Source organism: Hemiscyllium ocellatum, chromosome 12, assembly GCF_020745735.1.
Source record: "Hemiscyllium ocellatum isolate sHemOce1 chromosome 12, sHemOce1.pat.X.cur, whole genome shotgun sequence".
NCBI classification, from domain to species: Eukaryota; Metazoa; Chordata; class Chondrichthyes; order Orectolobiformes; family Hemiscylliidae; genus Hemiscyllium; species Hemiscyllium ocellatum.
The window spans coordinates 31391483-31419348 of record NC_083412.1 but is presented as its reverse complement, the minus strand read 5'-3'; the positions used below and the strand labels follow the sequence as shown (position 1 = coordinate 31419348).

Here is a 27866-nt window from a genome sequence, read left to right as displayed (position 1 = left end):
TGTGATTTATTAAGACATCCTAAATGCTACATTTGTACATTGACTGTTAACATACTCGCTGATACTGCCACTGAATGTGTTTACAGAAACTCTTCCCTGCAGCTGTTTTGAAAAACTCAGTCATACGTGATTGTATTGTAAACATTTGACTGTACCATCCCCTCCCTCCAACAACAACCACTGGTACCATCACCTTTCACCTGGCCTGCTGATCCAAGTATTCTGACTGATTCCTGATGGACCAACTAGAACACCCACAGCCAATGGCTACTATGGGTTTGTCGGAGAGGGAAAACAGGGTGTCTGTGGTCTATTTGTCCCCTTTGCCCACGCCTAAATTCAATATAGGTGCCAGCCACCTCTTCAATTCTAGCCCTATGTGAGACATCAGTCTGCAAGAACTATCTATCCCATAGGAAGCTTCTACCTCTGGATGACCTCAGGCTTTCCAGTGTGTACCATCAACACCACAATGCATTTAACCACAGAGGAACCTCGATTATACGAAGGACACGGGTAGGGAATATTTCTCTCAGTTAATTGAATTCCGGATAATCGAATGCTAGATAAAATAGTTCTGCTGAGCATTTGGACCTAGAGATCTTGCCGGATAATCTGATATTTGGATAATCGAATGCCGGATAATTGAGGTTCCTCTGTACCATGTTGTTCTGATCACCCTTGTTGAGGTGCCGAATCACAGACACAAAGTTAGTCCCATGTGGCACATCATTCTGGCAAAATTGCTTAATAACTTCTGTTAGCTTCTATACTGTGCCAGGCATGTTGCTGCATACATACAAGTCACCTTCTGAAAAAGCAGAAAGCAGGAACATATTGGGAGCCAGCACTTTGTTTTAAATCACAACTTTGATCCCATCCTGTCTCCAAAGCTACCCCCCCCCCCCCCCTCAGCTTAAGAAGTTCCCACCTTGTGGATAAAGTTGACTTCAGTGGATAAGAAAGAATTTGCTTTTATCTCAGGGCATTCCAAAGTACTTGACAAGCAATGAAGGATTTTCTGAATTGTGTTAAAAATCACACAAGACCAGGTTATAGTCCAACAGGTTTATTTGGAAGCATGAGCTTTCGAAGCTCTGCTCCTTCATCAGGTGGTTTAGAAGCAGCGCTCTGAAAGCTAGAGCTACCAAATAAACCTGTTGGACTATAACCTGGTGTTGTGTGATTTTTAACTTTGTCTACCCCAGTCCAACACCGGCTCCTCCAAATAATTTCTGAATTGTAGTCATCATTGTGACGTGGCAAACAATGTCAGAGAAAGAATACCAGAATATAATAATATAATGGGGGATCTCTGTTATGGGCAATTGAATCAATATCACCCATTTTGTGAGGTCAGAGTTATCATCGTTGAACCCAGTACAGGTTTTTTTTAAAAAATTGTCAGAAATGCTTAACTTTAAGGAACTGTCTATGACCAATGCTTTTTATAATGTTACTTTCAATAATCAAATAGCATTTTAGGAAAATGTAATCTGGTGCCTTGGATTCCTCTTTCTTTTTTAAGCTACAAGTCAATTGTGAAAAAAAGAGTACAGAGTTCTGCTTTAACTGCTTTTGCTTTGAGCTTTAGTTCACATTTAGGTGGAAAGGCCAGTCGACTGAAGTGATTGAGCTCTCACTGATGTCATATCACTGCCAAAATCTAACTCGTATACAATCCAAAGAAAACCATGGAACTCAATGCGTAACACCACAGGAGAGCTGTTACTATTTGTAGTATGATTGTAATGTATTGTTAAATAAAGAAAAATTTGTTCCTCAACGTCATGGTGGCATGGTGGGTGGCACGGTGGCACAGTAGTTAGTACTGCTGCCTCACAGCGTCAGAGACCCAGGTTCAATTCCCGCCTCAGGCGACTGTCTGTGTGGAGTTTGTACATTCTCCCCTTGTCTGTGTGGATTTCCTCTGGGTGCTCCGGTTTCCTCCCACAGTCCAAAGATGTGCAGGTTAGGTGAATTGGCCATGCTAAAATTTCCCATAATGTTAGGTGAAGGGGTAAATGTAGGGGGATGGGTCTGGGTGGGTTCCGCTTTGGTGGGTCGGTGTGGACTTGTTGGGCTGAAGGGCCTGTTTCCACACTGTAAGTAATCTAATCAAAGTGGCACCGTGTCTCAGTGGTTAGCACTGCTGTCTCACAGAGCCAGGTACCTGGGTTTGATTCCCGCCTTGGGTGACTGTGTGGAGTTTGCACATTCTCCCTGTGTCTGCATGGGTTTCCTCCAGGTTCTCCAGTTTCCTCCCACAATCCAAAGATGTGAAGGTCAGGTGAATTGGCCATGCTAAATTGCCCGAAGTGTTAGGTGCATTAGTCAGGGGGAATGGGTCCGGGTGGGTTACTCTTCGGAGGGTCGGTGTGGACTTGTTGGGCTTAAGAGCCTGTTTCCATCCTGTAGGGAATTTAATCTAATCAAGAAGCCTAATGGAACGAAACAACCATCAACTTTTACACCAGCCACAGGTGTTCCAAATGGTCTCCTTCTAAGCTGACAATACTATGACTCTGTCATGTTGTCACACACAGATTTGATGCCAGGGCGTACTTTTAACTTGTTCATTTGATCGGTACCTGGAGAGAATTTTAACACTGTTAGGAAATGAGAAAACATATTTGCTATAAATCACTGGTATTAAAGGAAACAATTATGTTGTTATTTATCCAATTCATGTTAAATATTAAGTTACAGTGTAAGCAAGGCAAAGTTAATGAATCCATTTTCCACCCACTACTATAATCCCTCCCAGATCCCCCTGCTTTGAAATACTGCTTCATCTTGATATCCCAAGGCTTCCACCAGCTGAATAATACATGGAATTCTTTATTAGACTTTATTGAATTTTAACAAATGGTACAAGCTAGAGGAAAGAGCAACAGTGAAATTGCTCCCTAGTTACCCGGAATAATCTTCGGTCATTTTAGCCCTGGTTACAAAAATAGACAGAACTAGAAACAACCCATATAGCAGCCTCTAGCAAAAACACGCTCAATTTATTACATGCAGCATCTCATTCTTCACTAACAAGGCATTCCATCCAATAGTCATTCCGTTCACATCTAGGAAGTTATGCAATTCAATTAAACTGTGTTGTCTGTTAGAACTTCCATTTCTGATTCTGATCTAGTGACAGTGAGATTAAGATTAATTTGGTGAAACTCTGAGATGCTCAAGCTTATTGAATGCAGTTTGATTTCCATGAGAACTTTGCATCCAAAATTTGTCAGTACATGTACAAAAATATATTGTTTTCTGGGTTTTTGACTAGTGGTACGAGAAGCAATTCGTTAATGTCATGAGCGCTCGTGACATAGTACTGCAATTCTCTGGCAATAAAGCACTCTGTCAAATACAGTACGTTTAAAGTAGACAGCTGCTGAAGTCTGGGAGGGCATTAAGATGTCACGTGGACTTCAGTGACACACTGCAAAAGATCTGTTACAGCAAGTTATTACAGATCATCTCAGAGCCTTCTCCTTGTTCTTTGGTTTTATAATCTTTTTGATTCTCTTTTAAAGAATCCTGAAATAGCATCTGGTATACACAACCTGTTAGGTCACCTTGTTTCCCAGTTGAAATTATCTTCCATTTTCAAAGAGGGAGGAAAGCAATGGTGGAGGGATGCCAAGCAATTCAGACTGCACTTACTTTCCAGTGTCCTCCCAGCTATTTCTGAAGCTACCTAGCAATGAGTGCCTGCAGGATTACACATCAGTTTCTTGGCTTGAATTATAATAGAAGTTTGCCCAATTATTGCTAATTAGCATGAAAGAAATGATTTTAAAAACCTTTTACTAGAGATTTAACTTGTGTAAGAGCTTCTCACAGTTATATTAAATACACAGAGTAACACAGTCACTGAACTGAAGAACGAGCTTTAAAAATCTGGCAAGTTATAATATACGTGGTCACTTGTCTCAAATAAATAAATAAATAATTCACCAAGCATTGAGTTATAATTATGGAAAGAGATGGTCTGCAGTGAAGGGTTTTGGATAAGGGGAAGGCCGATTTTATTAAAACAAGGGAGGATCCGGCCAAAGTAGACTGAGAACAGCTTGTGGGAAAATCTACAGCAGAATAATGGGAGGCATTCAAAAAGGAAATGGGGAGAGTACAGGCCCAAAATGTTCCCTGTAGGGTGATATGTAGGAGCAACATGCCACAGAGAACCTTGGTGTCTACGAATGTTTAGGATTGAATATGAAGGAAAAGAGAGGCTCTTAACAGGTACAAAAGGAGCAAAACAGTGGAAGCTTTAGTGTAGTGTGGAAAGTGCAGGAGAGAAAGAGGGGCTATGAAAAATGCTGACCTTTAAGATTAGGGAGAATCCCAAGATATTCTACAGGTATTTCTGGTATCACTTGTGTTTCATCAACACAAATTGGCTTTTACATGTTTGATGAATACTGGAAGCTGTTTGGATAGCGCAAACACTCTACTGCACACATATAGTGATTTTCAACAGCAATCTTCTCCAGGGTGATGTTATATAGAGTGAGGTTGCACAGGAACACAACCATCTGTTATACCAGAAATAGCTGTACAAGTAGACCAAGAGGAAGAGGATAACCAGGGAAAGAATTGTGTCCATTAGGGACTAAGGGAGCAATCTGTGTGTGGAGCAAGAGGACATTGGTAGGGTGTTTGAAGAGGGATAATCAGCATGTATTTGTCAGAGGGAGGTTGTGTCAAAATAAGTTGATTCAACAACTTGAGGAGGTGACCAGTCAGATGGAACTTATGCCTGAAGATGATTAAAGAATATGGGATCTAGATAACTTGACAAGATGGATCCACAATCGGCTTTGTTGGTAGGAGACAGAGTGTGGTAGTAGAAGACTATTCGTGTGACTGGAGCCCACTGTGCAGTGGCATGTCACAAGAATCAATGCTGGGTCCTTTTATTTGATGTATATGAGAATGTGAAAGCTGACAAGAAAATTAGTGATTGTGCGGTTAATAGTGAGGAAGAAGGTTTAGGTTGCAGGAAGACATAAGCGGGCTGATCACACGAGGGGATCAGTGCCAGATGGTATTTAACCCTGAAAGCTGTGAGGTAATAAGATAAGGAAGAACTCAATGAATGGCAGGATATTAAGAAACTTAGAGGAACAAAGGGATGTTGGGGTGATTGTCCACATGTTCTTAAAAGCAGTTGGTTAATAAGTTGGTTAATAAAGCAGACAGGGCACTTGCCTTGATCAGTTGGGGTATAGATTGTAAGAGGAGGGAGGTTATGTTGGATCTGAGCAGGACTTTGGTCAGACCACAGCTGGAGTGCTGTGTGCAGTTCTGGTCTGCACACTATAGGAAGGATGTGATTGCATTGGAGTAGGTATGGAGGAGATTCACCAGGATGTTGCCTGAGATGGAGCACTTTAACAATGAAGAGAAGCTGGATAAGGTTGGATTGTTTAGAGCAGAGAAGGCTGGAAGGGGATCTGATTGAGATGTATAAGATTATGAAAGATATGGACATGGTGAATGCAAAGCAGCTGATTGCATAAGCACTTGAAAAGTCAGAGCATTCAAGACTGTAGGCCATGTGCTGGAAAGTGCGATCAGTGGTGAGAAAGAGACACAAAACAGACTCAGTGGCTTCCTTTACAGAACACTGGATGGAAAACTGGTAGGTGTTGCAAATATTGCCCTCTTTAACTAGGAAGTAGTATAAAATGTATAGCCACATTCGCCCTCTCAGCCACTGGAAATTCTATCACTTAAACTGAGTAGAGAGCAGAATAAAGATATTTTTAGCAAAGTAGAGATGTCTCAAACACTGTGGTTGAGGTAGAAGGTAAAGCCATAGATGAGTATTTCCTCTCTCCTCTTCCTTCTCCTTCTTCCAGCAACGGAGTAAAACAGGACCTTGATCAGAAGGGCCAGTGGGCCGAGGAGTGGCAGATGGAATTTAGTTTAGATAAATGTGAGGTGCTGCATTTTGGAAAGGCAAATCAGAACAGGACTTATCCACTTAACGGTAAGGTCCTGGGGAGTGTTGTTGAACAAAGAGACCTTGGGGTGCAGGTCCATGGTTCCTTGAAAGAAGAGAAGCAGGTAGAAAGGAGAGTGAAGGAAGTGTTTGGTATGCTTTCCTTTATTGGTCAATGCATTGAGTATAGGAGTTGGGAGCCATTGCGGCAGCTGTACAGGACATTAGTTAGGCCATTTTTCAAATGCTGCATTCAATTCTAACATTCCTGCTATAGGAAGGATATTGTGAAAAATGAAATGATTCAGAAAGGATTTACAAGAATGTTGCCAGGATTTAAGCTATAGGGAGACGCTAAATAGGCTGGGGCTGTTTTCCCTGGAGCGTGATCTTATAGAGGTTTATAAAATCATGAGGGGCATAGAGTGAATCACCAAGGTCTTTTCCCCCACCGTGGCAGAATCCAAAACTAGAGGACACAGGTATAAGGTGAGAGGAAAAAGATTTAAAAGGGGCCTAAGGGTTAACTTTTTCCACAGAGGGTGGTGCATGTATGGAATGAGCTGCCAGAGGAAGTGGTGGAGGCTGATACAATAACAGCATTTAAACAGCATCTAGCTGGGTATATGAAGAGGAAGGCTTTAGAGGAACATGGGCCAATTGCTGGAAAACAGGATTATATTAATTTAGAATATCTGGTCAGCATGGACAAGTTGGACCGAAGGTTTTGTTTCCATGCTGTACATCTCTATGATTCTAACCTCTCCTTTTGCCTTATCATAAACAGCAGTTTTAGGCCCAACATGGATTAAGTGGTCTGAGATAGTCTTTAACAATGACTGCAGATAGTATTTTGATATAATTGATGTAAATCTAATTAAACTAGTTAATGAAAATAAATAATATTTTAATACAATACTTCTATGTTAACAGGATGTGATTCTGACCCTTCAAGAGAAACTCTCCATCAAATGTATCGAACATTTCTCCTTGATGCTTGAGCAGCGCAATGAAGGAGAAGCGACCAAACTCCTCTTGCTTCATGACCAGGAGACGCTTACTCAGGTAATTGCTCTTAAAGGTGTATGAAGAACTGCTGTCATGCAAGGCAGAATTAAAGTGAGAAAATCCTGCTCAAGGCAACAGCCTGGACTCCGACATCACATGACATCTGACTGGAAGGATCTCGGGGGCCATTTCTGTGGAAGCTAAATTCCCAATTTTGGTATTAAACAAAACTAAGCCTCCAGAGTTGTGTATAAATACTTTAACATTCATGTCACACCCAGGTCTGTCACTGCAACAGAAAAATGATCTAACTTAAAACAGAAAGATGTGAATAGCAGTAGGATATTTAGTCCGTCAACCTAATCCTCCATTATGCCAGATTATAAATGATCTGTGTGTCCTTACTTATCCACCTTTGTTACACATCCTTTAAAACCATTATCAAACTGGAACAATTTCAGTTGTCTCTATCCCCTTTTGCCTTTCATTGTTCTTGTCTTCACATATCCTCTTCTCTCCTGTCTTCCACCCTATCACAAACCTTCCCTTTCGGTCTTTCCTCCAATTGTGCTTTTCCTGTCTCTTACACCTGATATCGCTCTAACCTTCCAGCTCTGACAAAGATCCACCTGAAATATTAAATCTATTTCTCTCCTCAGTAATGCTTTCTTACATGCTGAATATTTCCAGTATTTTCTATTTTAATATGAATTTCTAGCACAGTATTTTGCCTTTGTACCCACTATAGGAAGGAGTGCTGCCTAATTTCATATTCAAACGGCCTTGCTCTAATTGTTAACAGGGCAATCCCTTGTCTTAGATTCTGCCACGTGAGGAATTTGTTTCTCTATATCTTCTCTAGCAGGACTTTACTATTTTAATTACCTTTACTGAATCGACCCTCAATCTTCTGAACTCAAAAGAATATTAATCAGGTTTATACAATCTGTCCTCATAACCTAACACTTTAATTCATGCTAAACAGTCATTTTAAAACTTTATCAGAAACCATTTCATTACATAGAGTCATACAACACAGAAACCAATCCTTCGGTCCACCTAGTCTACACAGACCATGTTCCTAAACCAAACTAGTCCCACTTACTGGGTTTGGCCCACATCCCTCCAAACCTTTCCTATTCACATATTTATCCAAGTGTCTTTTAAATGTTCTCACTGTACCTGCATCCACCACATCCTCTGGCAGTTCTTTCCACAGACGAACCGCTCTCTGTGTAAAAACAGTTGCCCCTCATGTCCTTTTTGAAACTTTCTCCTCTCACCTTAAAAAGAGAGGGGAGGGTGGGTTGTTAGGGGGTGTGGACCTGACGAGGTAGTCGTGGAGGGAACGGTCTTTACGGAAAGTAGATAGGGGTGGGGAGGGAAATATATCCCTGGTGGGGCTTCTGTCCTTGTTGTGGTTGGAGGGGTTCTAGGGCAAAGGTGCAAGAAATGGATGATATGCATTGGAGGGCATCATCAATCATGTGGGAGGGGAAATTGCAGAAGGAGGAGGTCATCTGGTGTGTTCTGTGGTGGACCTGGTGCTCCTGGGACAGAGCCCCTGGCCCTCACCTCCATAAAGTTTATTCCCACCCCTCCCAGCACCTTCCCCGCCACCTCAGGAATTGTAAAACCTGCGCCCACACCTCCACCCTCACCTCCGTCCAAGGCCCCAAAGAAGCATTCCACATCTATCTAAATTTCACATGTACTTCCACACATGTCATTTACTGTATCCGTTACTCCCGATGCGGTCTCCTCTACACTGGGGAGGCAGGACGCCTACTCGCAGAGCGCTTCAGAGAATGTCTCTGGGACACACGCACTAACCAACCCCATCGCCCCATGGCCAAACACTTCAACTTCCCCTCCCATTCTGACGAGGACATGCAGGTCCACCGCCGCTCCCTTACCACATAACGCCTGAAGGAAGAACGCCTCATCTTCCGCCTCAGGACTCTCCAACCCCATGGCATCAATGTGGATTTCACCAGTTTCCTCATTTCTCCTCCCCCCACCTTATCCCAGTTCCAAATCTCTAGCTCAGCACCATCCTCATGACCTGTCCCATCTGTCCACCTTCCTTCCCACTTAACTGCACCACTCTCCCCTACAACCTATCACCTTTACCCCATCTCCAACCACCTATCGCACTCTCAGGTACCTTCTCCCCGAGCTCCACCGAGCTCCCATTTATCTCTCCATCCCCGAGGCTCCTAGCCTCATTCTTGATGAAGCGCCTTTACCCGAAACATTTATTTTCCTGTTCCTCGGAAGCTGCCTGACTTGCTGTGCTTTTCCAGCACCGCACTCTTGACTCTAATTCCAGCATCTGCAGTACTCACTTTTGCTCCCTTTTATTTTTACAAGTTCTGCCCTTGTTTGTTGTATCAAAATGCAATACCTCACATTTATCCAAAATTAAACTCCATCTGCCACTGATCAGCCCATTGACCCAGTTAATCAAGATCCCTTTGTAATATTAGATAATCTTCTTCCCTGTCCATCATACCGCCAACTTACTAACTATGCCTCCTATATTCTCATCCAAGCCATTTATATAAATGATAAACAAAAGTGGACCCAATACTGAACCCTGTGGAACACTGCTGGTCACAGGCCTCCATTCTGAACAACAACTCTTCAACACCACCATCTGTCTCCTACTGTAAAGCCAATTTTCTATCCAATTGGCCAGCTCACCCTGAATCCCATATGATCTAACTTTACTAATTAGGCTACCGTGCGGAACCTTGTCAAAAGCTTTACTGAAGTCCATGCAAACAATGCCTACCGCTCTGCCCTCATCAATCTTTCTGGTTACTTTATCGAAAAAAAACTCAATCAAGTTTGAGAGATGGGGATTTCCTTACAAAAACCATGTTGATTATCCCTATTCATTCCTTGCCTCTCCAAATGCAAGTAAATCCGATCTTTCAGAATCACCTCCAACAACCTATCCACCACCAATGTCAGGCTTTTAGGTCTATAGTTCCCCGGTTTCTCCTTGCAGCCTTTCTTGAACAAAGACGTAGCATTGCCACCCTCCAGTCCTCCAGCACCTCACCCTTGGTCAGAAATGACACAAATATTTCTGCTAGGGGCTCTGCAATTTCTTCCCTAATTTCCCACAACATCCTGGGATACACTTGATCAGGTCCCAGAGATTTATCCACCTCTGTGGTTTCTAATATTTCCTTTAAAAAGATCAATTTCAAATATCTTGCCTTTTCACCAAGTCTGTCTGCTGATATCACTGATATGAGTAGATCTGACTGTGCTGCAGGTGACAGTCATTTCTCGTGAGACAGCAAATTCAATTCAATACAAAGCCAGTCTCCATCTGTTTAGGGGGGAAAAATATTTCCAGTTGAGTGTGAAGATGTGCCTCGAAGGTTACAAATCATGTTAGATGTCAATGATCTGTAAGAGCAGTCTGAATTTGAGGTTCTGCCAGAGATCAAACATGCATGTAAGTCTCTAAGCGTAAACTGAAATCTTTGGTGGAGAAGAGACTATTTTTAACAACAAAAGACACCATTTACAGACAAGAAATGCTCAGATCAAGTGTCACCATCAATGCGACTGGCCTGCAAAATGTATGGCACGGATAAGAGAAATCAAAGGCCACAGAGTAATTTGCAAACTCAGGGACATTTTATTCTAAGACAGAATGAAAGTAAAAAGAGTGGCCAGAAGTAGAAAATGTTGAGTGGAAGGAGAAAGGAGATAATTGAGCCGACAGAGAAGGCAGGAGATTGTTTAAACATGGTAAATGACCATAGAAACATTTGTTAAACAGCAGACAGCAGATATCATCCAAAGGGATAAAATAATGGGCGTTTTCAGTAGCATCACAGACAGTGCAAATGGTCCGGTGAAATCCATTCAAGGAATCAGATTCTTCTTATACAGCTGCAAAGAGTGAAATTAGTTCAGTACAATCGTTAAGAAAACAAGAATCATTTATCAAACTCTAGTCAATTGTATAGCCATTAAGAGAATGGGAAATGTTTATCAATGCCATAAAAAAAGGTGGGAGTCTGCCAATTTTTTACTTGAAAATGGCAGGAATTATTTAATTTACTTGCAATAGGTGAAAATCCTCGATTAAGACTGCATATGCACAAGAAAAGATTTCTCTACAGCAGTAGCATTGTTATATTGTCGACTTAGAAGAGTTTATGGCAAGAAAAATAAATAATGACGTGCGGAAAACATGACAATAGTACCAATTTCTCCAGAAAGATTTAGTTTCAAAGATATCCAAACAAAACATAGAACTGGATTTGTAGGAGAAAATAATTCTTTAGACGCAGCATTGCCAGAAAACTAGACATTACACCAGAAGCTAAACAAATTATATGCTATTATATTCAACTGAGATAATAGCTGATAATCCAACTAATTAGGGCTAAAAGAAGCAACAAAAACTTTGAATAAAGTTCTGCAAGTTCTTGACAATTAGTTCAAGCTGAGGATGAGTGAAATTCTTGAAAGGGCAAGATGTAACAGAAGAATTCAACATCTGGGGTAATCCAGAAGTAATTTCAATAATGATCTCTACATATTAGTGCAACACTGTAATTAAGGAACTTTGAAATCAGAATTCCTAAAGAACCAATTTATTAGAATTTCTGATGTGTCTGTTAGATTTGTTACAAAGAAAGATTTGACTTTGAAGAAAGCCATTCATTGATAGTGAAACAATACCTGAAAGGAGCACAGATCAGTTGAAAGAGAAGATCAATCTTATGACAAGGGATCAGCAGAATACATTCTGTTTTTAAGGTATTAAAATCATCAGGACACATGTGAAAAGCCAGCATAGAGAATAGGCCAGACACCAGATATTAAGAATCAGTGTCAGTGCTGACTACAAAACCTCACAGGCGCAAGCAGTGCCCAGCTGTTAGACCAAAATTCTTTATCTGCAAGATACTAGGTCACTTCCAAAAATGTGCTAATGTAGGACAGTCACAGTGCAGAAAGATGTCAAATAACTAATATATATTGAAGCTCATGACATAGAACAGACTACAATAGAAGAAAGCCAAAGATATAGGTGGCCATATAAATGACCCTGAACCAATTTATTGCTAGGATGATATCTAAGTCAATAGAAGTCTCACTAATTTTAAATTTGGTACAGGAGTAAGTGTCACTACATTGAAGCATGTTTCAAGATAAACTGTGTGCAACCATATGATTCAGGACACATACTACTTTAGTAGGAGCAGCACAGTGGCTCAGTGGTTAGCACAGCTGCCTCACAGCACCAGGGACCTGGGTTCAATTCCAGCCTTGGGGCCAATGTCTTTGTGGAGTGTGCACCTTCTGCCCATGTCTACATCCAGGTGCTCTGGTTTCCTCCCAAAGATGTGTAGGTTAGTTGGCTTAGCCGTGCTAAATTACCCATAGTGCACAGTGATGTGCAGCCTGGGTGGATTAGCCATGGAAACTGCAAGGCCATAGGGATAGGGTAGAGGGGTGAGTCTGGGTGGGATGTTCTTTGGACAGTCAGTGTGGACTTGTTGGGCCAACTGGCCTGTTTCCACACTGTAAAGATTGTATGAATTCTTTGCTACAAACAACACTACAATACAAGAGATGTCAGATCATAGAGAATGCATGCATCATTCACAATCAAGCATTTTCATTTTTGACCTGAATGTGGACTTTGACCTCAACATCAAATGGCAGAAGCAGTTAGAGTTAAGAACAAGAAATGGAACATTGCAACGCAAACGACTGAATCATCCAAGGACCAACCAATCATGGAACAGGTAAAAAAAAAGCCAATAAAATGTAGAGCTGGAAAAGCACAGCAGGTCAGGCAGCGTTGGAGGAGCAGAGATGTCAATGTTTCAGGTCAGGACCCTTCATCAGGACTCATCAAAACATCGACTTTCCTGTTTCCCTGATGCTGTCTGACCTGCTGTGCTTTTCCAGCTCCACATTTTATCGACTCTGACTTCTAGCATATGCAGTCCTTACTATCTCCAAGTAGGTCAAAGAAATGTTGGTTAAGGTACAACCTGATGGAACGCTTCATCGACATTCCGAAGCATATGGCAGAACCCAATCGCAAAACAGAGTCCATTAAGATTATTTATTTTGGCATATGAAAGTTGTTTCATATTGATGACAGGATGAAATTTTGGGATTATACAGGGTTAGCGGAAAAAATATTCCACTTCTAGCAACATTGAAGATAATTCAGACTGTGAGAACAGCAAAGTTCAGAATAAAATGAAAATGCTGAGAGAATTAATGAATAGTATATCTCACTTCAGCTTACTGATGAATCTTTAACTGAAGTCTTTTAAAATGCAGCACAGTTTGATGAATACATTTTGTAAAGAGGTTCAAGCAAAAGGCAATCCTGTAATGAAAGCACTGAGGGCAAGTGAAAGCATTTAAATTATGTACAAACAGCATTGAGTTAGAAGCAGCAGTAGGCCACTTGGCTGTTGGAGCTTGCTCTATCATTCTATATGGCTATGGCTAATCTGAATACTCCACATTCCTGGCTAACGCAAATAACCTTTCAGCCTCATTCTTATCAAGTATCCAATTATCTCTTCAAAGATATTCAAAAACTTTGTTTCCACTGCCTTTTGAGGAATAGACTTCCAAAACCCACCATCCATTCAGTATTTTGAATCAGTGACCTCTAGTTCTTGATTCGTTTACAAGAGCAAATATTCTTTCCACATGTCCCCTATCAAGACCCTCAGGAACGTTCTGTCTTAATCTTACTCTTCTGAACTCTAGTGAGTAAAAGCGTAGCCTTTCCAACTGTATCCAGGCCTAGCCTTTCCAACCTTTTTGCATAAGGCAACCCACCCACGTCAGGTATTAGTCCATTAAGTCTGCTCTGAAATGCATCCAATACATTTACATCCTTCTTTAAATAAGGAGACCAGTGCTGTGTACAGTATTCCAGATTTGGCTCCATCAGTGCCCTGTCTAGGTGATGCATAAGATCCTGCAGTTGTATTCCCCTTGCAATAAACAGTGACAATCCATTGGCTTTCTTAATTACTTGCAATTCTGTATTATTACCTTCTGTAATTTATACACTAGAAAACCCTTTGCACCTCATAGCTCTGCAACTCTCACCATAAAGAGGATATGTTTCTTTACTCTTCCAGCCAAAAATGAACAATTTCACATTTTCCTACATTAAAATCCCTTTGCCAGATGTTTTGCCTAGTGTCTCTTAATCGATCTTTATCCTCCTTATGCCTTCCTCAAAACTATTCCTACCTATCATTGTGTCTCGGCAAATATAGCAACCATACCTTTGGCTTCTTCATGCAAGTCCATTATATAAATTGTAAGCACTGATCTCTCTGACACACTACCTCTTGTCAACAAGAAAATAACCCTTTGATTTGACTTTTTGTTTCCTGTTAACTTGCCAATTTTTGATCTATATCAATATGTTTCACCCTCCACCATGAGTTTTTATTTTCAGTAGTTACCTTTGATGTGGCACTTTATCAAATACCTTTTGGAAACCTACGTACAGTATATCCACAGTGTATGTTAATTCTGCAAAAAACTCTGATAATTTAATTAAGCATACCCTAGTTTTCTCAAAATTGTGTTGACTCTGCCTTATCACTTTGACATTTCTTTAATAATGCCATCTGTCCTATGACAGATTTTAAATTAACTGGCCTGCAGTTTCCTGCTTTCTGTGTTCTTCCATTTTCAATAAGCTATCTTCAAATGGGGCCTTCCCAAATTAAGGAATTCAGGAAAATTAAGGTCAACACATCAATTAGTTTAATAGCAATTTCTTTTTAAGACTGTAGGATGAGGTTATCAGGAGCCAGGGACTTATCAGCCCTCGGCTCCAACAGTTTGCTCAGTGCTACTTCCCTGGTGATTGTAATTGTCTTCAGTACTCGTTTCCTTCCATTTCCTGATTTATCGTTATTTCAAAGCTGTTACCTATATCCCCATTATGAAGACCAGTGCAAAATATCTGTTCAATTCATCTGCCACCTTCTTATTTTAATTAACTATGTTCTATTAACTTCTATTAACCCTACTCCACTTTTTATAGGTTGCTTTGTTTGCTTTTTTCTTTATAAAATATCTGTTGAAACTCATCTCTATTTATATTTCTAGCTAGCTTTCTCTTTTACTCTCATTCTCCCTCCTATTTTATAATTCTTTGCATTTTTTAATATTTCATTGCATCTTCTGACCTGTCACACATCCTTGTATAATTATATGCGTTTTCCTCAAGTTTGTTGCTCCTTTCAACTTTTTCTTAATTAACCATGGATACTGGACCCTCTCTTTGGTCTTCTTCTTTCTCATTGGAATGGAGTTATTCTATGGATTCTGAAATATCCCCTTAAATGTCTGTCACATCATCTCTATTGACCTACCTCTTATGCTAAAGTTTGCCAGCTGTGATTCTGTGCCCTCATAATTGCCCTTGTGTAAAATACTAGTCTTGGATCCATGCTTTTCACCCTCAAACTGAATGGAAAATTCTATTTTTTTATTAGTTATTGCAAGTTAAGGGTGCCTTCACTTCAACTAATCAATCTCGTTGTGAATTGTGGATCTAGTCCCTGATTGGCTCCAGAATGTGCTATTCTAAGAAACTATCCCAAAAACTTCTATGACCTTTTCATCAGGTCACGTTTTCCAGTCTATTTATAAATTGACACTCTCCTATGATTCTTGCTGTGCCTTTCTGACAAATTCCTGTTATGCTGGATATTACCAAATGTTTACACTTACAGCGCCTGTACAGCTTTTCCACAAATAATTTATTGTCTTTATCATTTCTCATCTCTATGCAAAGTAGTTCTCCGTCCTGGTTTCCTGTACTTAGGTATTTAGCACTGCTACCTCATAACGCCAGGAACCCAGGTTCAATTATAGTCTTGGGTAACTGTCTATGTGGAGTTTGCACATTGTCCCCATGCCTGCATGGGTTTCCATTGGGTGTTCCAGTTTCTTCCCACGGACCAAAGATGTGCAGGTTGGGTGAATTGGCCATGGTAAATGTGGGGTTATGGGGATAGGTTTGGGATGGGATGGATCTGGATGGGATGCTCTTCTGAGGGTGTGTGCAGACTTGATGGGCCAAATGGTTTCTTTCCACACTGTAGCGATGCTATGATTTTAGGATCTTTTCCTAACTTCCTGTCCTTCCAAAATGCCACATACCCTTCAGTGTTTAATGATAATACAAATAGTCAACAGTCACGCAGAGTCAAGATTAGAGTGGTGCTGGAAAAGCACAGTAGGCCAGGCAGCATCCAAGGAGCAGGAAAATCAATGTTTCGGGCAAAAGCCCTTCATCAGGAATACGCAGAGGCAGTTGCTCTCTTTTGGAGTTCTAATGATTTCATAAACCAGAGATTTACAGATTCACCAGAATCAAGGCACTGCTGTTCAATATAATGTATTCCAAACTTTATTCAATCTATGTCATGTAGCAGCCATGACGTTGTAATCACTTTTAGGCATTACCTCTTTATTTCTATTTCTATTGTCGGTTCATCTGTTGTGATGTGAATGCGACCTGCATTCGGATAGAGCCTTTATATTTGTCCTTTTATTATCATTGTAACCTCTAGTCTTACGTTAATTACTCTTCAATGTGATTCTCTTTCCCTTCTTGTTACAGTATGTTTAAGATTTCTTAAAATGATTACTTCTCTCTTGGTCTGTCACTTCTGTTTGATTTGCCAGATCTTTCCAAATTTGATCCCTGTCCCTGCTATTTAGTTTAATAAACAAATGTGTAAATATTAACAAAAGGGGACAATAGTATGCTGGGAGATATTGCATAAAGTATTATAGTCTGAAATAATTAATGCAGTGAAATGCATTAAGCATTGCTCAATGTGACATTTGGATTAATGCAATGAGAAACAGCTCTGGAATTCAAAGATGTTGACCTATCCCTCATTGTCTTAGCAACAATGCCTGGCAATAGCAATCAATAAACAACAACCTATTTAGGACAAGAGCTCTTTTTCATTAGGTTACCAAGTTTTTTTCCCCCTTGCGTCACAAGACCAAGCAAGGCCTGTTGATCCCTACCAGAAAAGGGAATGGTGGCAATAAACCAACCAAATGATTCTTAAACAATTTTCATCATGTGTTGTATAATAATGCAAATAGTTGACAGTTGGTCAAAGACAGTTGCTACATTTTGAAGTTCTAATGACTTCATAAACTAGAGATTTACAGTGACATCAGAATCAAGGCACTGCCATTCAACATATTTTATCCAACATATTATTCCAATGAAAGCTTCTAAGCGCCATTTTCACTTTTAAAGTCATGAGGGGACCTTGTTCTCAAAGATATGGAAGAGTTCATCTTCCAGGTACAGCTTTCGCTGTGATTATATTTTCCAAGTCCATCACTGAGCCAGTCCACCTGAACTCTGACTTTCATATTGGTCTGCCCAATATCCGCATGAATTAAATTGAACAATCACAGCCCTTACAGGTTAAAATTTTTACAATATGCATTTACCAAGTCAAGAATTTCCCAGGAATTTTAATATAAATGCTTGTCAAATTCTATAGAATTGAGAACGGAAGTGTTATAAATACTCAACATGTCTGGCAGCATTTGTGGTTGGAGAAATAACATGAGCATTTCAGGTCCAAGAGTTTTCATCAGTCTGGGCAAAGGTATTAGGCTTTGCAGATGTGAAGGGGCAGATGGTGGGAAAGAAGAACAAGGATGTACGTTTGTGGCAGAGCTCAGTGTGAAAAAGATTAAATTACAAGAGGCTTCATGGTGCAAGACTAAAGTAAGTGGCAGTGGTGCAACTAAATAAAAAACAGCGTATCTGGAAAATGTGTGAATGATGAGATTCTGAATTGCTCCCATCCAAAAGCAAAACAAGCATGATAAAAGCTAAACAAGTGGAAAAGAATCAAAATAGTAAAACAAAATGGACAGAAAAGTTATAAACTGAAACTGTTGAACTGATTGTTGAGGTAGTAAAATAGCCAGTCAAAAGACACTGATCCTTGAGACCAAAAGAGCCTCATTGGAGCACTGCAACGAGCCAAAGGAAGGAAGATCAGAATGGAAGCAAAGTGGAGAATTCAACTGATAAGTGATTGGACACTCAGGTGCATTCTTGTGGCTAACCGGATAGTATCCCTAATGTATAGGAGACCATGTCCAGCAGCAAATGCAATACACGACATTGAGAGAGGTGGATGTAAATTACTGTTTCATTTAAAAGGGCAGCCTGGGACCTTGAATGATAAGAAGAAAAGATGTGAATGAGCAAACAGTGCACCTCTGGCATTTGCATTGAAGAGTGGTTGGAGGAAGAGAAAGGTTGTTGAGATAATAAAGAAGTGGAATAGGAAATCCAGTGGAGGATTGGTCCTTTTAGAATGCTGGAAGGGGAAGGAAAGATGTGTTTGATAGTGTCATCATACTGAAAGTGGCAAAAATAATCCATTGGATAACGGTGGTGGAGCGGATGGTTCGACAAATGGAACCTTATCCCAATTCTGAGCAGAAGAAGACGTGAAAGAAGAAGAGCATGAAGTAGAAGGTGACATAGTGACATGGTGAGTGTCCTCAGCTGAGGGAAAAAGAGTATTAGAAGCGATAGTGTCGGTGATGGCATAATCCGAACAAAGTAAGTTAGAAAATGGAACTGAGTCCTTGCAGGAAGCAGGATGGCAGGAAGTGACATCTTGTCGCTGTGTGAGTTTGTGGACTTATGATTAATTTGCTTTACAACTTGTCCCCAGAAATGGAGGCAGAGAAGTCAAGGAAAGGAAGGGAAGTGTCAAAAATCAACAGTGAAGGCATGTTAACTCTGCTTCTTACACAACAGATGCTGCAAGACCAGCTGAGAATTACCAGCATTTTCTGGCTTTATGTCAACTTTATGTAATCCAGAGTTTTTTCTTTTGTCGTATAGAATATAGATTGGGCAATTTCAAAAATAATATTGTCAAACAGATATTTCAAAAAGTCCATTAAAATGTCAATTTACAGTAGAGCTTCTCTCATTATTGTGGTCTTAAACTACATTCTTCCAAACTTCTCCTGCACTAACTTTCTGTGTTGTTTTTAAGTTATCCTATGCTAGAACTCACTCGGTCTCCAATGACCTCTGCCCTGGAGGGAAATTTTGCCTGAAGCACAAATTTCTTTAATGTAGAATATCAAACAAATAATAGCACTATCTACCAATAGCACAAAGTTTATATCCAAGACTCTATTGATCAATTATTAATCCAGACCAAACTCTCAAGGTATTTGCAAAGGATTACTCAACATGCTAAAAGATGAATGTGGCACGTGTTGAGAACAGTATTTAAGATGTAGTTATACAACAGTACAACATAGATACCAAATTCCAGAAGGAATTCCTATTTTGCTCCAAAATGACAGTGTATGATGCATTGAGCATCTATCTCTTGCACCATGGGTCAAGTCACATCGCCTTGAGAAGCTGAATTTTGAAGGTGCAGCAGTTTTAGAATGAAATTCTTGTGGTCATCTCAGAAACTGAGCAATTAAGTAATGGGGCTTTGTGCTTGAAGACTTGTTTATTATTGTGGATCTTGGAGTCCCTGTCCAGTTGCCCTGCATCTGATATTACTTTGCTTTAGGTGACACAGAGGCCGGGCTCCCACAAGATGAAGTGTCTTTTCCGAATCAGCTTCGTCCCAAAGGATCCTATTGATTTATTGCGGAGGGATGCAGTTGCTTTTGAGTATTTATATGTTCAGGTAAGTGCATCTTTACTCTGATACTAGTTGATCTGTCAAATTATGTGTTTGATACATTATTTAGTTTTTACTTTCATAAACTGTATCCAGCAATCTCACATTCATAACACAGAGAAGGCTAGAGAAACTCAGCAGGTCTGACAGCATCTGTGGAGAGAGAAACAGAGTTAATGTTCGAATCCGGTATAACTCTTTTTCAGAAGATTCATACAGGACTTGAAACATGAACTCCGTTTCTCTCTCCACAGATGCTGCCAGACCTGCTGAGTATCTCTATGCTTGTTTCAGAATTCCAGCATGCACAGTATTTTACTTTTCTTGCATTTATGTAATGGTACATCTGAAAGTGCTTCGCAAGATTGTTATAGAGTGAAAATTTGACACATGAGAAGATAATAGGGAAATGGAGCAAACTTTCTTCAAAGAGGTAAGTTCAAACTCTCTTAAAGGTGAGGATAAATGAACAGTTAGACAAGCAAAGCAATATCCCCTTACCAGAGTGCAATTTAAACATTTTTACTGGTCAAATTGCAAGTTAATTTTAGATGTTTTTAAACACACTAACTTGTGTTGGCAAGAATAATGAAAAATGTGAAACAAAGAAATACATTTGCTGAATTGCACCTTGCAAACATTTCAGATTGTGGAATCATCTCCCACGTTTCTTTGTCTGCTATGTGCTCAATTAACTGAAGAGCTGAAAGCTTGCATTAAATAATTGACGTAAGAATGCTTTGCTAATATATGAAATGATTATTTGCTCATTTCATCAACTGTAGTTTCTGGACTAATATATTGCGTATGAAAGCAAAACAATCAACAGTCATGAAAAGGGAAAATTCAATCTTTGGTCATCAATTGAAGGCAAGATTAAAGAATAATTGTAACTTGTATCTGTATTGCACATTTAAAATAGAATAACATCCCAAATTGCTTCAGAAGTGTCTAATAAGAGCTTAATATTACAGACTCTGATCATCCTTAAAAGTCATGATATGGAGAAGCCGGTGTTGAACTGGGGTGGGCAAAGTTAAAAACCACACAACACCAGGTTATAGTGCAACAAGTTTATTTGGAAGCATTAATTTTCGGAGCATTGTTCCTTTATCGGGTTGCTGTCCTGAAGACAGCTATCTGATGAAGGAGCAACCCTCTGAAAATTAGTGCTTCCGAATAAACCTGGTGCACTGTAACCTGGTGTTGGGTGATTTTTAAGTTTATCCTTAAAAATGACACTTGTAACAGATCAGTTTTGAATGAAAATAGTCACTTTTGATGAGTAATAGCTCACATATAAAGCATCTTAAATCATCAGCATTTGGGAGAAGGGAAGAGGTTCAAGACACTCATTTTGAGAGGTATTTCCCCTCCATTCCCATTCCTGGGTCTGCTAATAACAGAAATATTTTATCGAATTCAGGCTTGCTATTGTCTCCATAAGAGAATCTGAAAGGGCCAGGATGCATGTCACAGCAACCTCTACTTCCAATGACTAACCTCCGTACTGTGCCTTCTCCAAATGAAAATATTGATAATTCCACACACTGTGTAAATAACTGTATGATTGAGTTTTGTCCTATCAATTATGAAGTGTCAGTTGAGAGCTTTCAGGCTGTGTATCAGTTCCCCCTTAGGTAGGTAGATAATACTTTTCAGAAATCTTCTTGGATGGCACATATAACAAAGATATCCACACTTCTTTTGAAGGCACAGCTCAGATACGTTGCTGGTCTTTGCTGTTTGTCTTCAACTCTTCTATGCTTCAATAAGAGAGCCAAAATAAGAAGGGAAGGTCAGCCTGTGATGAACATTATCAATCCACAAACCACAAAACTGTTGACCCTCCCACTGAGTAAATCTTGAACATGTTTATTATGGGTGACAATAATGCATGCATTCTTGTTTGTAAATTAGTGTATATATCTGAGCAAGGCAGGAGTAGCAAGGTGGGTTCAGTACTCCTCACAGGCTGACATCTCTATATAACATCTATAGTGGATGCCAGAAGGAGGAAAGAGAGAGAAATGTAAAATGATTTCAGAAGAAATAAGAACAAGAATAGGCCATTTGGCCCTTAAGCCACCTTTGCCATACAAAGGTGATGGTGACCTCAACTCTGTTTTCTTGTTTGCACCTTTTAAATCTTAACTGTCTTGTAGATCAAAGATTTGACAAGCTAAGTCTTGAATAATTCAATGAGCCAGCCTCCTATGCTTTTCATGGAAGAGACTTCCAAAGCCTGATGACCCCATGAGTGGGAAAAAAAAGTCTCAGTCTCAAAGAGGAGACCCCTTATATAAAACGCTCCCCCCCAGGTCTCCAATTCCGTGATGAGGGGAAACATCCTCTCGGCACTTACACTTTCAAATCCTTCAGAATCTTATTATTTTCAATATATACACCTTTCATTATCCTGAACTCATTTGAGTACTGGTCCAACCTGCTCAAATTTCCTCACCAAGAAACCCTTTCATCCTCAGAATCAATTTAGTAAACATTCTCTAAACTGCATATATAAAAATTTCCTGCATGTAAAGATGGAACATTGCCCATTGGATGAGTTGGCAGTTACCATCACCATAGATTCTCTTCTACCTGCTCAAGACTGTACACCAAAGTGGCACACTCGACTCAAAATAAAATTGGTATGTGTGACCTTTCTGTAAAATTACAATCTGTACTCGTTATAGGGAAACAGAAAAATTGCTGCTAACATATAATACTGAAAAGCTACAGCTACATTCAGTTTTGGATACTTGTGTATTGGCAGGGGATGGGTTTCACAGATCATTGATGATCCTGGGCTGAGATATTTCTGCTTGGTGACATCTATCCCTTTATTGTTTCTCTGTCAGAGTTGCAATGACGTGGTGCAGGAACGATTTGGACCTGAGCTGAAGTATGATGTGGCTCTCCGACTTGCTGCATTACAGATGTATATTTTGACTATCAGCACCAAACAATCACAGAAAGTCTCTCTTAAATACATTGAGTAAGTAATGATTCAGACAATAATTTGCGATATTTGGTGCATTGGCAAAGGAATGAATGAATATCCATCAATGGGCATGACTAACTGCTGACTGGAATTAACTTTCCATGGTTTAAATTCAAATAATGCTTTGACTGTACACTAGATCCAGCTAGTAATTGTGTCTCATAATCCATGTCATGCAAAAAGTTTAACTCTATAGTATATTCTCTCTATTGACTGTTTATAACATCCATTGGAAATTTATATTAATTTCTTTCAGAACAAACAGTTAAGCATTCTAAACAAAATTTCAGTTTCTAAAAGTATGGTGATCAAATTAGTTCATATTCTTGTGACAGGAATTCTCTCTCCTTTCTTCAAAGCAGTTAATATCCTGAAAATACCCTAAAGCAGGACTATTAATAAATTTACAGTTCTAACCATTTTCACCTGACTGCTTCATTGGAATGGAATGCCTTCCCACATGGTGAGTTTGGAGGTAGGGGATATTTAATTTGGTGTGAAACCAGTGGATGTTGTACCTGCCAGATTGCTGCCTCTGCCCTGATTAACTCTAGGGCAGATTGGCTTATGTACATCGCTCAGGCCCCACTCTCAATCGATGGCCCTTTTAGACTCTCATGCTCCTGCCATGGATATTCACCCTGAGGTGGTGGTGGATGCCCCTGTGGGAGCTCCATAAAGCAAACCCTGCTGTGGCTGCATATGGGCTCCTGGAAATGGGGCAGGTTCATGGGGTGCTTTATTGAGGGACCTGGCTTCATGAAGGGGCTGAGAGCTGAGAGCTGCCTTCCCTGGCCTACCTGCTGTCTCTACCTATCAAACTCCCCTCCTCTGCCGCCCAAATCTGCAATCACCCTCTCATTATCATTCATCCCATGCCTAAGTCCTTGCCAGTTCTGGATCTTAGTGGGTTTATCATAGAGAGTGTTCACCATCTCTCAGATGGCCCTGCCAAACTATGAAAAATCATGGAATCATAGAATCCCTACAGTGTAGGAGAAAGGCCCTTCAGCCCAACAAGTCTCCACCAATCCTCCAAAGAGTAATCCAACCAGACCCATTCTCCCAGCCCTATATTTACACCTGAGTAATGCACCTAACTTACACATTCCTGAACAATATGGACAATTTAGCATAGCCAATTCATCTGACCTGCACGTCTTTGGATTATGGGAGGAAACCAGAGCACCCAGAGGAAACCCACACAGGCAGCTCTCAGCTGGCAGGACAGTGTCCCTGGCATCTTCGATCAGGGAAAGGCCTCCTCACTGCCCAGTCCTTTCTAAGAAGAGATGACATGCATACTTAGACGTTCTCCAGTCCTTTTGCTACATTAAAATTAACCCTTTGATTCTGCCTGACTTTATACATTCCATAAACAGTTACTTCTATGGGCAGAATCACCCAAGGCTCTGAATGACGTGGGCTGCGGTGAGTAACCTGGCAGGACTTCTCAAATAGTCCAGCATGGCCTTTCCCAATGTCCGGAGCAATCAGCTGTGCTTTCAAACCAAGTTCTGCATGTTGAGGTGAGATTCATGCTAAACAGCGGTAAGATACCAATAAAGAGCAATCATTACTTGTCATCGTCATGAACTGTACATCTTGTCACATTAACATGCAACTTCCTAACCTACCGCCCATCACAAGGAAGCTGGACATTGACTATTCCCCATGTGAAAATCAGAGCAGGTACCAGGCCACCCAGCCGGCCGCTTGCTCCTCTGAAAAGCCATCTTGGAGACCTGGCAACACCATCTGAGGAGATACATCAAGGCACCTGCCACACTCCCATCCATGAATGTTAGCATCTGATACCTAGCAAACCAGGCAGCATCAGGACATGCAGAAGTCGACGTTTCAGGTGTAACCCTTCCCAAAATGTCGACTTCTCCACCTCCTGATGCTACCTGGCTTTCTGTGTTCTTCCAGCCTCCTGCCCGTGTAACTTGGATTCCAGCATCTGCAGGGTTTCTTTTGTCTCTGGCATCTGAAACCTGCCAGCCTCTCAACATCCTCATGGCAAGCATTGAAAAGCTGCTGCAAGAACATTTTGCCCACAAGGTCAGGCACCGTGTGAGCCCTGTCTTAGCGTTCACTCACCTTGTGCTCACAGCATGCCTGTGTTGTCTTGTCTTTTTGAGGTGGTCAAGAGCGTGGGGGAGGCAGGCAAAATGTAGCATGTAAGAGTGGGAGGGTAGAGCATGAGCCTTGATGGAAGGTGGGTACAGTTGCAGAGAGAAGATGGTGGCAGGTACCCAGACTGAGTGGAGAAGGACATTGACCTTCTTCCTGCTGTGCTGGTCATTCCTCCAGATGGCTGAGGTTGGCTCAGGTGCAACCTCAGTGCATTATATGGGGTGATGCTCATCAGTTACCAAGCATAGCATGTCCTGATTAAGTTTGATTTATTCTGTTCATCACAGTTCTAGAGTGTTTTAATACAACAGAATCAGTGGTGGTGGTAAATTATTGAGTTACAGGGAACGTGATAACTTTAGTATCATTTGTGTGCCCTTGGACAGGCAGTACTTATTAGCATATGTGAGCTCCTAAAACTGTTAAACCAGTATAGTTGAAAAAAATTAATGAGGTCATTGTCATAGCTTTCACAATTAATTGGATGTAAACATTCTACTGGCGCATGACTTTTGACAGAAATTTAATTAAAACTTCACCTTCTACGCCACAAATGTCAGCAGGATATTGCTTCTCATTTAGGTGAGAAAACAGCAGTGCGTATGCTCAGTTTTAGAGAGCATTGGAGAGTTATTAGTCAGAACATATTTTATCTTTTGAATATGAGTAAAATCACTTGGGGTTTTGTCACACCAAGAAATATAACAGTCTTTTCCCTGTCCAATAGTCCCTCCCCAGTAGTAAGTGCCAAAAATTGGTAACTAATATTTTTCATTTACAATCATTCACATTTTCGGAGCACCTCTGAAGAATGTGTTGTGTTCAACGGCTCTCTGGTGGAAAAATTACTGTGCAGTGATATTTTGGTTCTTGTACTTGGATTTGGATCTGTGTATTTCAGCTTTTCAACTATACTTAATTAAAACAATAGAGGTGAAGAAGAGAATGGCTTTGTTACTTATTGATTTAACAACTGACTAATTAGAATTACATGACATCCACTGCAGGAGATCTGGGACCTGTGTCAGAAAAATGACAAGGCATTTACTTTACCATTCAGATTGTAGAATCATTGATGAACAGCATAGAGTCTGAACTAGGAAGTATTAGTTGGTTTATTTAATCCAACATTATATTAAAAAAAATATACAAAAATTGAAACTGTATGCAAAAAAAGTAAGAGTGAGAAAAGAGACCAATCACACAAGAGATGAATACTGTGATTACTTTGTTTGATTTTTAAAAATCAACAACAATGAATGAGAATCCCACACCTAGCAAATTAAATCTACAATGGCAGCGAAATTATTGGCAGTAACTAAAACATAAAACAGCATTAAAAATGTGTTTACATTCAGTAGACAAGCCCTATCTTTGATGGGAGACTTTAATGGATATATATCTCCTAGGTAAAGAAACTTTGTGCCTTCCATATGTTTCAATGTTAGGTCCCTTGGTGAGACATTGATAAAGCAGAGGGGCAACACTTAGAGTAACCTTCTGATTTAATTTCTGTGTTGGTTATCAGAGGTTACAGTGTAATATTTAATATCAATAAGTACTGTCAGCTCATTGCCACTTCTGCAGAAAATTCCCATTCAATTTTTCTTAATAAGAAATCGGGCCAGTTAAGCAACCTCTGTCCGATTTGATCAAAAACTAAATTCATGTTGAGGAAGCTGGAATCATCAGGTACGTACCAGTGGGACTCACTTGTCACACCAGAGGCAGATCAGCTGCAAGGCTCTTGTTGGTTTGGATGTAGATTACTTCTGCCATGACTTAGATACTGTAGCAGCCTGTGTCCAAATACAGCAATGACTGGAAAACATTCAGTCTTGGGCTGTTAAATGATAAGCAATGTGCCTATCTTGAAAGTGCCATGTAATGGCTATCTCCAACAAGTACAGAACATTTCAGAAAATAATTCAAAATATTCAATGAAAATGCACTCCATTGAGAAACAAATACTCAGCAAAAAAGACCAACTAAGGAAGTTCAGATTGGATTAGATTAAAGTAAGTCACACACTTTGAAAATGCTCTTTTCATCCCTACTGTCTGCTCCCTGTCTGTTAACCAATCCATGATAACATATTGACTCCTTTTCCATGCTCTTGTGTGATGCTTTATCAAATGCCTTTTGTAAATCCAAAGAGCACATTTATCAATGCCCCAACTTGTTACATCCTGAAAAAAACTCTCACAAAGTTGTCAGACAGGGCTTCCTTTCAAGAAACCATATTCATTTAATTAAAATGCATTGTAAATATTTCCTGAATAATAGATTTCCACATTTCCAGATGGTGGATGTCAGGCTAACTGGCTTGTCATTCTCTCTCCTTTATTTCATGTATAGTAGTGTTACATTGACCAATTTGCACTTTGCAGGGACTATTCCCAAATTCAAATTTACTGTTAATCAAAACGATAGTTTGACAAAAAAACTTCAGAGACATCCCACCAACCACCAATTTTCAAGTTACATTCATCCTTCATTGTCTCCACTCTGTGCTCCCATTATAAACACTGATTCCTTCTGCCATTCAAAGAAACAGCAATGTTTCCCATATATAAGATGAATTGTAGCAACTCACCAAGTCTCCTTTGATAGCACCTTCCAAAACTACAATTTCCACCACCTAGAAAGACAAGGACAGTAGATATTTGTGAGTACCATTATTCATCAGGAAGGGCTGATGAAGGGCTTATGTCCGAAACACCGATTCTCTGCTCCTTGGATGGTGTCTGACCTGATGTCCAGCAACACGCTCTTGATTTTGATCTCCAGCATTTGCAATCCTCACTCTGTCCTGAGTACCACTATTGCCAACTTCCCCTCCAACTGCACACTATCCTAACTTGGAAGGATATCTCCATTTCTTTGTTGTCAGTAGGTCAAAAATTCTGGAAATTCTCTCTTATCTTTGGATCATCTCAGAAACACAACAGACAGACTGCAGCGGTTAACGAAAGTGATCCATTACTGCATTCTCAAA

General features: G+C 40.2%; 1 protein-coding gene across 1 annotated transcript in view; it reads left to right on the top strand.

The window, feature by feature from the left end:
• Nucleotides 1–27866, top strand: part of frmpd4 (FERM and PDZ domain containing 4) — a 154619-nt gene that overhangs the window by 106777 nt on the left and 19976 nt on the right. The window contains exons 6-8 of the mRNA XM_060832964.1: nucleotides 6887–7018; nucleotides 19612–19731; nucleotides 22587–22723. Coding sequence (XP_060688947.1) covers nucleotides 6887–7018; nucleotides 19612–19731; nucleotides 22587–22723 — 389 coding nt within the window. The remainder of the gene's footprint in view (nucleotides 1–6886; nucleotides 7019–19611; nucleotides 19732–22586; nucleotides 22724–27866) is intronic.